The 15,938-nt window shown below is 39.4% G+C and overlaps 1 protein-coding gene across 1 annotated transcript in view; it reads right to left on the bottom strand.

Annotated features, from left to right (window-relative positions):
- The window catches only part of LOC111143343 (G protein subunit alpha i3), a 37,639-nt gene that overhangs the window by 12,081 nt on the left and 9,620 nt on the right, over nucleotides 1-15,938 (bottom strand). The window contains exons 2-4 of the mRNA XM_022497021.1: nucleotides 5,317-5,359; nucleotides 5,064-5,205; nucleotides 1,549-1,706 (exon numbers count right to left, since the gene is read on the bottom strand). Of these exons, the coding sequence (XP_022352729.1) occupies nucleotides 1,549-1,706; nucleotides 5,064-5,205; nucleotides 5,317-5,359 (343 nt within the window). The remainder of the gene's footprint in view (nucleotides 1-1,548; nucleotides 1,707-5,063; nucleotides 5,206-5,316; nucleotides 5,360-15,938) is intronic.

Below are 15,938 nucleotides of genomic sequence, written 5' to 3'. Positions count from 1 at the left end.
CCGAAGGCAGACGCTTAACCCACTGAGCCATCCAGGCGCCCTAAGTTGTGGTTTTTTTTAAATCTAAGTAAAAAACAAATTGTAAACACTTCCAAAGAAATTTAATTTATTCAGTGAAAGAATTAAAAGACTGCTTCAGGGGCGCCTGGGTGGCTCAGTGGGTTAAGCCGCTGCCTTCGGCTCAGGTCATGATCTCAGGGTCCTGGGATCGAGCCCCGCATCGGGCTCTCTGCTCGGCGGGGAGCCTGCTTCCTCCTCTCTCTCTGCCTGTCTCTCTGCCTGCTTGTGATCTCTGTCTGTCAAATAAATAAATTAAAAAAAAAAAAAAAAAGACTGCTTCAAAGCTAAGTTAATTTTTTTTTAAAGCTCAACTAATTTTTGGTAACTTCAGGACTCCTAAAGATTTTTTGGTCAAAAAACTGAAGAACAGGTTGCACTACTATAAGTGCAATCATTAACAAGCTTCTACAAAACTAAGTACCACCATTAATGTTAAGGAATGAGTCAAGCCTCGATCAAACATTATGGAAAAAACATATAAATCACATGTTCTCTGGTATAGTTACAGGATTCAGAGCTTAATGAATGTATGAAAAAAAGTAACAATACACCTTTCATGATTATTGGGAGAGTAAATGAAACTACCAACATAGGCAACTAAAAAATATTTTAAAATGTGGGCAAGAATACTGAAATGTTTCTCAAGTTAATTTTTCATTCAAGAATAACTAAGTTTTTCAAATATAAATTAACTCCTTCCTATTACAACTTAAACAATAATGAAGGAGTAGGATATAGAATATTGTTGAAAATACCTTAACGCCTAAAAGTGACCCCAATTAGTACAGATATAGATACAGGGACTTACCGAGTCCCCAAAAGGCACATTAAAAAGTACATTCTGAATATAGGTCTTTATAAATAAACATGTTGTAAAAGCAGCAAAATAGGACAGCATGTAATAGCTTTGCTCAAGTATTAATTACAAATTCTCTCAAACTATGTAACACTTAAGAGAATTTCCTTGACAAAGAGATGCTTTGACTTCCTTCCAAGACTGAACATTCTCTTTCTGTACAAAGTCTACTATTGTGATCTGGCAAAAGATCTGTTAGTGGTGACTGGTACCAAAGATATCCACAGTGCAGCCCAGCCACAGAGCTCAGTGCATAAAAAAGGATATCACAATTCTTATTTCCCTTACGAGCTGGAAATTAATGCAAAGTTCTTATGTAGAGGGAACAGCACTGGAGGAGATCCAGGATCCAGCTCCAAAAGATTTCTCTCCTCTTTCACTCACTTATTATAAATAATAACCACAAAGCTACTTTTCATGGTGCCAATTCTCCCATTTACATTCCAAGAGGCAACATTTTACTCCAAGTCATACAAATTGATCAAGGGCCATATAACCCTAAACTGAAACCATCTTTACAAGGGATGCTATAGAGTTCGAAGAGCATCTGTTACTTAAATGTTTTGTTAAGGACAGACCCTAAACTTTCTTAGGGCAACCCAATTATTTCCTGTTATGGAAAAATTACTTACTATGAAGCAGAATCATTGAGCTGATACTCCCTGGACCTGCTGAAGCAAGCTTGCACCCCACCGTCTCGCCACAACCGTTTAATCACTCCTGCTAGTTCTGGAGTCATGACGCCTTCTTCAGCACTGCCAGCCAAAACAAATAACTGCCGGGCATCATCCTGAAGAAAGCAGTTAAGAAAGAGAGACAAATGGTTCTCCACTTTTTTTTTTTTTTAAAGATTTTATTTATTTATTTGACAGAGAGAAAGATCACAAGTAGGCAGAGAGGCAGGCAGAGAGAGAGGAAGGGAAGCAGGCTCCCTGCCGAGCAGATAGCCCGATATGGGGCTCGATCCCAGGACTCCGGGATCATGACCTGAGCTGAAGGCAGAGGCTTTAACCCACTGAGCCACCCAGGCGCCCTGATTCTCCACTTCTTAAAGACTTGACAAGAGTCTCTCCAAACACAAGCACATTGTATGTTTCATTATTTGAAGAGAAGTATTACAGAGACCTTTCCAGGCAGGGCAGTCCGAGAGAAGCACAATGAAGTCGTTCCCCCTACTCACTCCACTGTACTTAGAAGTGCGGAGCTGAGCTGGGGAATGATTTCAGTCCCCCTACCACATACCACCATCTCTTAAAAACTTCTCTTCTGAATGGCCTACAGATCCCTATCCTGCTTACTCATGATTTTTTTTTTAAGATTTTATTTATTTATTGGACACAGAAGAGGGGGCAGGCAGAGGAAGAGGGAGAAGCAGGCTCCCCGCAGAGCAGGAAGCCTAACATGGGGCAATTCCAGAACCCTGGGATCACGACCCGAGCCAAAGGCAGATGTTTAACTGACTGAGCCACCCACGCGCCCTTACTCATGATTTTTTGACAGAAAAACTGATAGGTTTTTCTGATAGGCATATGTAACACATTCCCATTCTGTTAAAGGAAGCCTACAATAAAAAGAGAAATGAAAAAACTAGCCTATAAGAGGTAAAATCTAAACACGTCAGAGGGAGTAAAATATTAATCGAGTTTAAGGAAAAAACATTCTCTTCTCCCCTCTTCAGTTCAGACAGAGGAACAGGAAGAAGAGGAGACTGAGTTATTTAAGAAGCCTGGAAGCCTAGTGAGGGAAATAAATCCCTCAGGGAAAAATTCAGTTTCTAGATTCCCCAAGGAATTAAAGTCCTGTAAATAAGGGGAGGGGGAAGACAGTAAGAGGAAAAGAAAGTTACAAAGAGATTTGATCAAAACTCATGAGTCAAAAAGCTCTCTAAGTGGCTAGTTTTTAAATCTAAAACATGAGAAAAGTTTTCAATTAGCAATAATCGCGCCTCGGATAAACCTCATTGGCTACGATACTGCCACTGAGCTATAAAGAGGACAGAAAAGGGCTATACAAACTCTGATAATTCTGCTTTATTCTACCCACCCTTACTTGTCAGGTAGTTTAAAAATAAACCCAGGTCCCAAAGAATGAAAAGAAAAAGGAAAGGTAAAAGGGAAGGGAAGGGGTAGTGCTCTTAAAAAGGGAGTCCTGAGAGCTCCCTTCTCTTTCTGCCATGTGAGGACACAGTGAGAAGCCTACAATTGAACAGGGCCCTCACCTGACCATGCTAGCACTCTGACCTCAGACTTCCAACCCCAAGAAGTGGACACAATAAATGTCTGTTGTTTATGATCTACTAAATCTGTGGTATTTTGTTACAGCAGCACAACTGGACAAGGACAGAAAATGTCAACTGTATTGGTGATAAAGTAGTGTGAGGACCCAAACATTAAATAACAACAAATTTGACAATGGAAAGAAAAGAAAGGAGGGATGATCAAGAGATATAAAAGAGGACAGACAGAAATAAAAAAAGAAGAAATGGAAAGAAGGCATAAATAACTGAGATGAAGAAAAAGCCAACAAAGAGAGGGAAGGGACTAAATGTAGTAGCATGGACCACTTACTGGATCGGGTGAACACAACAGAGACGTAGAGTTAGGTGACAGGGAGGCATGAGGAAAGGGAGGAAAATAAGAACACTGGAGAGAGCTTGGTGGGGGCGGGGAGCAGAGGGAAGAAAGAAAAAGAAGGAAACAAAAGCAGAAGGTAGAGAAATGATGGAAAGATGTAAGACAGAAATGCACTGCTTATTCTTAGATTCCCTATCCTATTTCTCCTTCTCAGAGGCTTAGAAAAATAAAGTTTCTAATTGTGATGCAGCACTTTTTTTTTTTTTACAAAAACATAAAAGTCATGCTTCACACATTTCCTTGTCCCCTCTTCTGCTGCTCTTCTCTCCCAATCATTTTACATTTACATTTTACAATTTCACATTTTACATCACCCCACCTCCTCTCTTCCCTTATTTCACTTCTAGGATTCCTAGTCGAATACCATCCAATTATAACCACTCTTTTATGATTTTTCCCAGCAACAATTTCCCCACTTGTCTACTGAATATTAATCTGCATTAATAATAGCTTGTTAATTGATAAATTGAAAGCATCTATGAGTTCCTAAGCTACCTCACAGACACATGGGCTCTGCCTTCCCAGGCAGCCTCCCCAAGTCACTTCCTTTTATTGTCCACAGCACCTAAGAACAGCATCCTGAACACAGCTGATGACTCCCTTAGTTCTAGGAAATTGTTCTATACATTCCCAGCCTTCTCTTAGGAGTACAACTGGAGATATAATAGATCTCTTGCCTTCATTTTGGCCCTCCCCTGCTGCATCAAACATCCTAATTTATAAACAAGAACTTCATGGCATACTAAGTATTATAATTAATCAACACAACTTTTCAATATCTGACATATACAGGAATTATCCTAGGACATGATAGAATCCAACTGCATAGGTTACTGTCCAATGTAGTACAGGGATATGGTATTTTTGAATACCTAAAAATTGTCCTTAAAATTTTGACTTAGTGTTCATGTCCTTTTCTTTTTTCTTTTCTTTTCTTTTTTTTTTTTTTTAAGATTTTGTTTATTTATTTGACAGGCGAGATCACAAGTAGCCAGAGAGGCAGGCAGAGAGAGAGGAGGAAGCAGACTCCCTACTGAGCAGAGAGCCCGATGCGGGGCTCGATTCCAGGACCCTGAGATCATGACTGAAGGCAGAGGCTTAACCCACTGAGCCACCCAGGCTCCCCAGTGTTCATGTCCTTTTCAAGTATATTTTAGGAGACTGAAATGTGCCTTTTATCTTTACACCGCAGAAAGCAGAGCTATCTCTTTTAGATTATTTCAATTTACTAGCATCTACTACTATTAAATAATACTGTGCTATAATAGAGTGAATAAAAAATGGCTGTCACAGAAACCTACAGGATATCCACACAATCCCATTTCCTTGACTCCTCTTTGTGGTGGTAACTGAGTATCTCCTAAAGCAGATGGCTAATACTTTTCGAATGAGCACAAAGTACTTGGCTATATCTTATCTTGTTATTTAAATTCATTTCCCTAAAAGATGAAACATATTTTGCTTAATCCATCTACTAAAAGAAAGTAAGTGAAGAAGAAATGAGAAACACTTACTGCTCTGGCAGCTTCCCCAAAATCAATCTTTAGCCGTCCCATAGCTCTTATGATTGCAATGATGGACTGTATAGTATTGCTGTAGACAACTACTTTATATTGTTTACATTCTTCCTCTGAATAGCCATCCTCATGAATGATTCTTTAAAAAGAAAACCACAAATCATTACCATGGACCTAAAAAAAAAGATACTATGGACTTTCATGCATTATGAGGAAATGTGGTTTTATAAAATGCCATGTTCCAACTTACTTCATCTGTTTCACGATGGTACTTTTACCAGATTCTCCGGCACCTGAAAGAAAAGAAAACCAGACTTTGAACTCACTTGTAATCAAACACAAAGTATGATATCAACATGAGTGATAATCCTAGACGAATGGAAACCACAGGTCCTAGGGAAAACTTTAAGTGAGGCTTTCTAACAAGAAAAATTACTAAGCTTTCCCTATTAGAGTTTTTTACTTTAACATAATTTAGCAGCCAAATATAATTCACTAAAAGTAGCCCAGAACCTACTTGATTTTGTGTAAAGTAGGCATGCTCAAGGAGATATGGCAATATGAACACCTCTAGGAACTCATTTTCTATGTGAAATATCATGATATAGAAACTGAACATAGGCAAAAGTGAAATCACTCATTTTTTGCCTATTCACTTTAATTAATTTCTCTGTCAATATCCATGGATCTGAGGAATGTTCCAAGAGCAATCCTCTCAGTCATGTGGCAAGAGTTCAAAATAGAAGCAGAGAAAGCACTGTCCCCACTGCTTTTTCACTGCATAAGCTCTCAAGACCACATTTCCTAGTCTGTCAACTGGAATCACTTTAATGATCACCAACTGTCAGGTCAGCCCTTGGAACTCCTTGACATTTCACCTGCATTTCCCCAGTCAATTCACTTTCCATCTTCAAAGATGACTATTTCACACAACTTCCTCTCCCTCTCTCAAACTTTACAAACTCCTTCTCACTTCTGACTCTCACCTGATGACCCTGTCTCTCTTTTTTAGAAAAATTAAAGCACTCAAAAACCAAATCCACCAATCTATCTATAGCCCCCCCCCAATAATATTCTCTACCTTCAACAATGGATGAAGAGTCCCTGCCAGTCTCTAAGACTAATCCCTCCAGTTGTGCCTTAAACTACCAGATTTTACCTACTCAAGGTCTTGGCTACTGTAACTATCCCAAGTCACTCATATGTGAAGTTTTCTCTTCCCACTGGGGAACTCTCATCAGTACAGAAGCTTGCTTGCTGCATTATCTTGCATTTTAAATCAACACACACCCCGACTCCAACCTTTCCTTGACTCCACACATATTCCTCTACCACTCTATTTTTCTCTCCTTCTCTTTGCAGAAAACTCCTCTGAGTTGTCTATACTCATGTTCTCCAATTCTGTACCTCCAATTCTCTCCTTAACCCACTCCAATCAGATATTCTTATCCACCACTCTCACTGAAACCACTTCTCATGGTCACCAACAAATTCCATTTTAACAAGCCCATTGATCAATTCCAGGTCCTCATCTTACTCAACCTCTTGAGCAGAATTTGTCCAATGAGGACTTCTTCCCTTGAAATGTTTCCTTCAGTAGGCAGGCTTCCAAGACCCCACAACTTCCTGGTCAGTACCCCTACCCTACCCCTCGGTCTCCTCCCTCCTGTCTCTGAATCTTAAAGGTTCTACTATTTGAGCACTCCTTCACTGGGCCCTTTTCTCTACCTACATTCATTCCTAGCTCATCTCATCTAATCTCCTGGTCTTAAACACCATTCATAAACTGATAATAATAGTATCTAGTGTGTACTGCATGCCAGATGCTGTTCTAAGCACTCTGCTTTTACTAATTCATTTAATCCTCACAATAACCTGGTGAGGCAAACACTTATTTCCATTTTATAGGTGAGGTAAATGAAGCAGAGAGATGACAAGTTAACTTGTCCACAATTAAAGTCAGTAAGTGGCACTGCTGAAATTTGTATTCACACAGTTTGGCTCAAAGTTGTTGTATACTGCCTCGACGCTAATGATTTCCAAATTTATTATCTCTCACCTTGGCTCCAGAGTCATACATCTAAACCACCTACCTGATAAATCTCATTAGATTTCTAAGAGGCATCTCAAACTTAAAATTCCCCAAATTGAGCTACTGTTCCCCTATGCTTACCCCCAAACATGAACTGTTCCTCCCTGTTTTCTCACCTCAGTAAATACCAGCACTCACCCAGTTGCTCAAGCCAAAAATGGTAGGTCACATGTAACTAATACACAAATGGAATGTGGCACCAGTACCAATATGTGTATCAAATATTAATGAAGCCTAATTTTTCTTCCTCAATACTGCATATACATTTTATTTATTTATTTATTTTTGGTTAAGAATCCGTGTTACAGATTTTTATTTTATTTTTTCAGTGTGCCAAGATTCATTGTTTATGCACCACACCCAGTGCTCCTTGTAATACGTGCCCTCCTTAATACCCACCACCAGGCCCTCCCAACTCCCCCAGCTTAATTAAAAAAATAAAAATAAAAAAAAAGTATAAATACACCTGTAACAGTTTTTTCTTGTACCACATGGACCATCATGAATACACTGGAAACCACAAGCCTAGATCACTGTTAAAGCTTCCTAAATGGTCCACCACTTGAGACCTTGCCTTTCCTATAGCTAGTTTTCCACTCAGTAGCTGCACTGAACTTTGTTTTAAAAAAAAAAAAAAAAATCATGTCACAACTCTGCCCCCAGGTTTGGACTACACAGGTCCACTTAACACGACTTTTTCTTTTCTTTTTCTTTTTCAATAAACACAGTACAGTATTGTAATATTTTCTTCATAAGTTTCTTTTCTCTAGCTTACTTTATTGTAAGAACGCAATATATGATACATATAACAAACAAAATATATGCTAACTGACTATATTATGGTAGGACTTCCAATCAACAGCAGGTTATTAAATTTTGGGGAGTCAAAATGTTTTACAAAAATTTTTCAGTATGTGGGGTGTGGAGGTGTTGGCACCTCTAACTCCATGTTGTATCTCAACTGTACACTCAAAATAAAACCCATAGGCAATAAGGTCAAACGTGCTCTGGCCCCTGAGTATCACTTCACCCTCAATTCCTATCATTCTCAACTTCATTCTCTCTGCTCCTGTCAGACCAGTTTTCTTGCCTTTCTTCCAACATACCAAACTGGTTCTCAGTGAGCTAGATCCTAATTCATGCTCTTTGCCATTTACTATTCCCTCTGCCTGGAGTAACTTTTTTTTTTTTTTTAAATAGAGGTTTCAATTTTTTTTTAATTATTTTATTTTTTATAAACATATAATGTATTATTAGCCCCAGGGGTACAGGTCTGTGAATTGCCAGGTTTACACACTTCACAGCACTCACCATAGCACATGGCCTCCCCAATGTCCACAACCCCACCACCCTCTCCCTCTCCCTACACCCCTCCCCCTGGCAACCCTGTTTATGACATTAAAAGTCTCTTTTGGTTTGTCTCCCTCCCAATCCCATCTTGTTTCATTTATTCTTTTCCTACCCCACCAGCCCCCCCTGGAGTAACTTTTTTAAGACTTTCTTCTTCCCTCAAAAGAGCCTTCCCTGACTAATCTAAATAGTCCCCACCCCATCATACTCTCTCTCCCCACTCTAGGTTATATTTTTTCAAAGCATTTATCACTTCTTCACATTACAATCTGTTCATTTTCTATCTCACTAAAATATAAACCCCATAATGGTTTATTCTTCCTTGTATTCCCAGGGCCTAGAACTGGGCATGACATAAATTGGCTAGACAAGAAAGTATTGTTGAACAGATATATTACTAAAGCTTAATAAGCATGATCCTTTACTAAATATTTCTCAACGCTACCAACCCAAACTGTTAGTTAAAATAAAATTCAAATAATTTTAAAATTCCAGGCATCTACATTTTTACAGACTCAAAAAGGAAGTATTTATTTTACTTTATCTCTGCTCTTCTCCTCTAATAATAAATAGGGGTAGCACTAATTATTTATGTTAACTAACACAAAGAACTTTTTAATGATATTGCTAGAAAGAAGTGCTTTCTCCAGAGGTGACTGGGGAACTCAGTCAGTTGAGTAGCCAACTCTCGATTTCGGCTCAGGTCATATCTCAGGTTCCTGGGACTGAGCCCTGTGTCCTATTGGGCTCTGTGCTCAGTAAGGAATCTTCTTGAGGATTCTCTCTTCCCCACTTCTGCTTTCCTGCCTGCATGCCTACTCACTCTCTAATAAATCTTTTTAAAAAAGTGCTTTCTGCCATGCATACCTACAAAAAAAAAAAAAAGATTCAATTCTGAAGAGAATACAAAAGCATACCCGCTATATTTGAAATACTAGTTTAAGACACAAAATTCCTAGATGATCCCATGTTAGCACCAGTTACTAAATTTACTACGAGAAGCAGAGGTCAATGAACTAATGTTCACATTCTTTTACATATTGAAAACAGGATTTCTACCATTTATGTTGGACTGAATGAAATAATCAATGAGTCTATTACTCTCAGAATCAATTTCTAGGGGCGCCTGGGTGGCTCAGTGGGTTAAAGCCTCTGCCACCTTCGGCTCAGGTCATGATCCCAGGGTCCTGGGATAGAGCCCCGAATCAGGCTCTCTGCTCAGTGGGGAGCCTGCTTCCCTTCCTCTCTCTCTGCCTACCTCTCTGCCTACTTGTGATCTCTGTCTGTCAAATAAATAAATAAAACCTTTAAAAAAATTAAAAAAGAATCAATTTCTACCCATTTCATTAAGTTTATCCTATGAAGGTGCTGATTTTAAAGAAGTATGTTGCCCTGCCTCTCTCAAGTTTTTTCAAGGTTCCCTGATGTCCCTTTGTCCTTCTCTTTATCTTCTATCAAACTACATATATCCACCCAAGGTTTTACTAGGCATCCAGTTTCACCTCTTTTTTTTTTTTTTTTTTTTTCAGTTTCACCTCTTAAAGGCACCTCTTACTGAATACAAAACTAAATATAAGATTTATCTTATTGGGATTCCAGGGCATTTTATAGAAATAAAGAATGAATTGGAGGGGGAAAAAAAAAAAAGAAACTGCTTTATACCAAGTCTTTGACCCATGCAGCTTCCAGATCATCAAGAAGTGCTACCATCTTACCTTTCTTCCAAGTACGAAATCTAAGAATCATCTGGAACCCACTCACTCTTCTCGCCTTACATCAAGCTGTAATGAAATCTCTCTTCTTAAAAAAAAAAAAAAAAAAAAAAGAAATCTCTCTTCTTATGCATTTCTCAAATTAATCCTTTCTATTCTTCACATGGCTGAGCCTGACACTGCACCTACTGTACGTTACTGCTCTAATTTTTTGAAACTTCCAGCTCAAAGCCCCTCTTCTAATCATTTCCAAATGGCACTAATAATCTCTAACATTTTCTATAACCCTTTATTATTAGGTCTGAATGCTTCGTTTTTTAAAGATTTTTTTTTCTTAATTTGACAGAGATCACAAGTAGGCAGAGATGCAAGCAGAGTGGGGGGAGGGAAGCAGGCTCCCTGCTGAGCAGGGGTGGGGGTGATGCGGGGCTTGACCCCAGGACCCTGGGACCATGACCAGAGCCAAAGGCATAGGCTTATTAACCCACTGAGCCACCCAGGTACCCCTGAACTCTTCATTTTTACTTCAATCCTCTGTGCTCCAAAACTTCGGTAATAAGTTCCCTCTCTAATAACATCTTGCTCTTAGGTTTTAAACTGCTTCTCACATCTCATCTCCCTCTGTGATGTTTGGAACTTCTTAATTTTTTTTTTTTTTTTTACATCTTTTAACCTATCTTCTTTCAAAATTCATCACAAATTTAAGGAGAAATTCATTTGTCCATCTTCAATCTACCAGGGTAGTAATATTATGGAAACAAAGAATGGAACTGGAATTCAAAGGAACTGCAAAGATACAACCTATGGCTTGGAGAGGCAGGAACTGATGATGACTTCAGGCAGGAGGGAAGGAAATGGGCAGGGGACAGGATTTACAGAGGAAAAGGTCTGAAAGGTCCCAACAACAGGAGGGAATGGAATCAGTTCGACTTAGAAGACTCATCCTTAAAACAATATATATCTAAATGACATCTTACATAAAGAGGAAGAAAGGATAAAGGAGGAAACTATAGAGATTTTTGAGAGAAAAGGGGGAGAAATAGCCAAGTTAGATGGTCTTCTCAATAAAAGAGGGCAGATAATCTGCAGAGGATGAAAGGGTAGAATTAATTTAGAAAATCTTTTTTTTTTTTTTTTTTGAAGATTTTATTTATTTATTTGACAGAGAGAGAGACAGCAAAAGAAGGAACACAAGCAGGGGGAGTGGGAGAGGGAGAAGCAGGCTTCCCACTGAGCAGGGAGCCTGATGTGGGGCTTAATCCCAGGACCCTGGGATCATGACCTGAGCTGAAGGCAGACACTTTATAACTGAGCCACCTAGGCACCCATAGAAAAATCTTATTAACAATCAAATAGGGGCACCTGGGTGGCTCAGCTGGTTAAGTGTCTGCTTCCTGCTCAGGTCATAATCCCAGAACCCTGGGGTGGGGCACCATGTCAGGTTCCTTGATCAACCGGGAGCCTGCTTCTTCCTCTCCCTCTGCCATTCCCCCTGCTTATGCTTGCTTGCTTGCTCTCTCTCTCCCTCTGTCAAATAAATAAATAAAATCTTTAAAAAAAAATCAAATAGAATGAGTAAGAAGTATGTGTGCAGGTAAGTATGATCACCAACAAGGTCTGATGAAAAATAATTCACCAGTACATAATAGGCTATTGTAAAATCATTGTATTTACCTAAAAATGTCTTAAATTTTATTTTTAAGGAGCTACTGGACAGCAGACACCATCATGTGTTCTCCCTACTTCTTCCTGCAATATATACTACATTACAGGTATGAAAAACAAGAGATGGTTATAATGTCTTTGCAAAATTTTTATAGGCCAGTGAACTGCTAATATAAGTAAATCATCATGAGTAAACACATTCAACTTACATACACACTGATGTTATTTTTTAAAAAGATTTTACTTATCCATTTTTGCAGGAGAGAGAGAGAGTGAGCGTGTGCACGACCAGGGAGAGGGGCAGAGGGAGAAGCAGACTCCCCACTGAGCTGGGAGCCCGATACAGGACTTGATCTCAGAACTCAGGAATCCTGACCCGAGCCAAAAGCAGAAGCTTACCAACTGAACCACCCAGGGGTCCTGTAACACTGATTTTAAAAACTGATGCCAGGCATGCCTGGGTGGCTCAGTCGGTTAAGCATCTGCCTTCTGCTCAGGTCATGATCCTGCAGTCCCAGGACGGAGCCCAGCATGGGGTTCCCTGTTCAGTGGGGAGTCTGCTTATCCCTCTCCTGCGCCCCACATCCCAGCTCTTGTTCTCTCCTCTCTCTCTCAAATAAATCTTTAATAAATAAGATACATAGAAATTAACACAAAAAGATGGCTGATACTCAGAAACATTGTGTCACCTGGTATCTTCTCTTTTTGCCTTTTTCGCTTTGATTAAAAGAAAACTTAAAGCCAGTCCAAGAAACTACATTATGCTTTTACCCTCCCTGCCTTCAGGCACAATGAACTTACTTATCTGTAAAACAAGGGTCAATAGGAGATACTTAGAACAGTACCCACTGTAGTAAATATTCAATAAATGTTACCTAGCTATTATTCGTGAATGCGGATTTCACTGGAATACCACTCAGTAATGTTAAGTCCCCAAAAGTTTAACTTAATAAAACCTCTTTATAGATACTGAGGTTGGTTCAAATTCCCAGCAGAAATGATATAACTACTTATCAGCTAGTTCACAATAATAAACCCTAGATGAAGTCTGGATTCACACGCTAAAACAGCAATTTAGACCGTAAATGCCACAGCAAACTATGTCAAACCATTAATCATTTTCTCTACCCCACCAGGAGGAACAAAAACAGTCTCTTCCTTAAATATATTTTCAGCCCTTAGATACTCCTAACTACCTTTACCTCCTCTCCCACATTCTCACCCATCTGTACTCCTTACAGCTTTTCCTTGAATGTTCCTCAAAGGGTTCTGTACCACTGAATGAGTACTCGTGGTTATTCCAGGAACAACTGAAACATCTTTCCTTTTAAATACTCCTTTGTTTCTGTGGAGAAATCCTGAAATTTCTAAAAGTACATATTATAACTAGGACATAGCCCTCTTTCTGGAGGTCTGCATAGCTAAGTCTCAATATGGCACTATTTTTAGATAACACTCTAGCCAGTGCTAGACCAAGGCACTCTTCTTGGTCTCTCCACAGCCTACCCATTAGCAGAATTACAAATGGGAAAAACATTATGGAGCAAATTAAAAAAAAAAAAAAAAAAAATTTTTTTTTTTTTTTTTTTTTTTTTAAAAAAAAAAATTTTTTTTTTTTTTTTTTTTTTTTTTTAACCAAACACGTCTCTTGTATGTGCCTGGAACTGCAGGACACAAATACAAATAAGTTAAGGAATGTGTGGTCACATGTTGCAGTTAGATCTATCTGTGAAATCAGCAAGTATCTATAGCCTAAAATATCAAAATAATCACTTTACCTAGGCCACTGTCCCTCTTAAGCGTGCCAAGCCTCTACTTACGAACATCCCTGAAACCTTATTCAACTCAAACTTCCAACTCCTTGCCAAAACCATCTCCATTCCCTCTTAAGGGAGATATCACTCCTGATGGCTGACACAGTCTTTACCTTTCTGCAGAAGTCCTAGAGATTAACTTCCAAAACTAAGTCCTAAACTGTCCTTCCCAGCCTCTTTTTATCTCTAGCCAGGTCTGGCTACTCTAAAAAAAATTATTTGACTATCTTTCCAGATCCTAATCTTGCTTTTCATAAACTAATTGGTTTTCTTGATTTTTATTAAAATGATAATTAAACTCTTTCTAGTATGACCTGAAAACCCTTCCACATCTGTGTACTTCTTCCTCAAAGGCACCCTGACAAGGCTCAACCTGGCCCTTTAGCTAGTGTCAAACACCACGACACTAATACTTGGTCAAATTACTGTAATTACTTGGGTTTGTACCTGTTCATGACTCCATTAGTCCTAAACTCAAAAAAGCACACTCCTCGAAAGCACAAAACAATGCCTTCTTTTTGTTTCTACTACCCCCCCATATCTAGGACAGAGTAGGCACATAATAACTGTGGGATGAACGGCTTGAGTTTCTATGAGATTCCGTAGTTGCCTAATCACATTTTGTAAATGCCAGCTGCCATGAATGGAATTTTCAATGTGGGCAGTTAACAGAAACGGAAGATTTCCATTCCTCTGCTATCTTTATTCATCGCCACACCCCTTCCTGGCAGAGGTCTTCAACTCTCACCCCACAACTACACCTGACAGTCGAAATCACTCACAAGCTCTATTGTCCTTATTCCCCTCTAAACCTCTCAAACCCTGCCCCAGCTCCCTTGCACCCACCATCCAGTTCAGTGAAATAAACTGCTACAAATCTGTCCTGAACATCCCATATCCCAACACCTAAAAGAGTGCACGAAACATAGTACTCAAATACTTGTTCAGTGAATGAATAAATGAATAAATATATTAAAGGTAAAAGCAGTACGTTGTGATTAGGACAGAGATAATGGGTCTCTACTGTGAAAAAGATGTTTTTCCTTTGGAGAGGGAGAGTGGAGGAGCAGGAAAGAGGAAGAGAGAATCTCAAGCAGCCTCCTAGCCCAGCATGGAGTCGGATCTGGGACTGGATCTCACAACCCTGATATTAGGACCTGAGCCAAAATCAACAGCTTTACAGGCTGAGCCACCCAGGTGCCCCCAAAAAAGAGTTTTCTGGGAAGCAATCACATACCAACAGCCAAAAAGACTTAAAGCACATATAAGAAGTTTTTGATAAAACTTAACTGATACAGGGGTGCCTGGGTGGCTCAGTCGGTTAAGCATTTTACTTCAGCTCAGGTCATGATCTTGGGTTCCTGGGATCAAGCTCTGTGTGGGCTCTGTGGTTAGCCAGGAGTCTGCTTCTCCCTCTGCCCCTCCCCCAGCTAGTGCTCTGGCTCTTTCTCTTTCTCTCTCGCTCCCTAATAAACAAAATCTTAAAAAGAAAACAAAAAACACCTTAACTGATATATTAAACATAACTTCAGAATATTTGCCTGCCCATAACCCCTGCAGAAACCCCTCCTTAGCCTCCTCAGTAGGCAATCCCCCACATAACTGAGTCATGCCTCTCTTTGTGACTAGATCGGGGTAAACACCTGACACAGAAACCACTCAGTCATAGGCTGACAAAGGGCCGACATTCTGTGTGTCCAAGCTCCAAATGATGAGTAAAACCAATCAGATTATCTGAGGACTCTGCCCTAGAAGATACAGAAAAAGTCATCCTGAACTTCGAGATCACAATATGTGAAATCCTAGACTAAAGCAGCTCACTTCGCCACATAGCTCTCCTCAAAATGTTATCACTTCAGGATATGAAAAAGGTAACTTGAGTGTCGCTAAAGATCATGTGTTTTCTTGGGGCAACTGGCCAATTGGGAGAGTGGGATTTCTTCTTCACTTTTGTGATATATAAAAAGATGCTTAAGGGAGCAGTTATTTGTGCGCAAGAAGAGGAATTATCCTCTGGCTGCCTCAATGTTCTAATTTTGGCCTCTGGTGAGTAAGTTTCCTTTTATTTCTTTAAAAGCAGGGCACCAAATAGCCATTTTGGTGCTAACGCTAAATTATATGGTATGTACATTGTACATGACCGAAACTATTTTTGCAAAGGTGTATTTCTTTCTAGCTCTGCCTCAAAATTTTGTGATAGAAATGTAAAATACTCAGTTTTAAACCATACAAATAAATT

The sequence above is a fragment of the Enhydra lutris genome, unplaced genomic scaffold (assembly GCF_002288905.1).
Source record: "Enhydra lutris kenyoni isolate GAN:26980312 unplaced genomic scaffold, ASM228890v2 scaffoldscaffold9, whole genome shotgun sequence".
NCBI classification, from domain to species: domain Eukaryota; kingdom Metazoa; phylum Chordata; class Mammalia; order Carnivora; family Mustelidae; genus Enhydra; species Enhydra lutris.
Note: the sequence above shows the minus strand (reverse complement) of the source record. Positions and strands in the feature narration are given on the sequence as shown.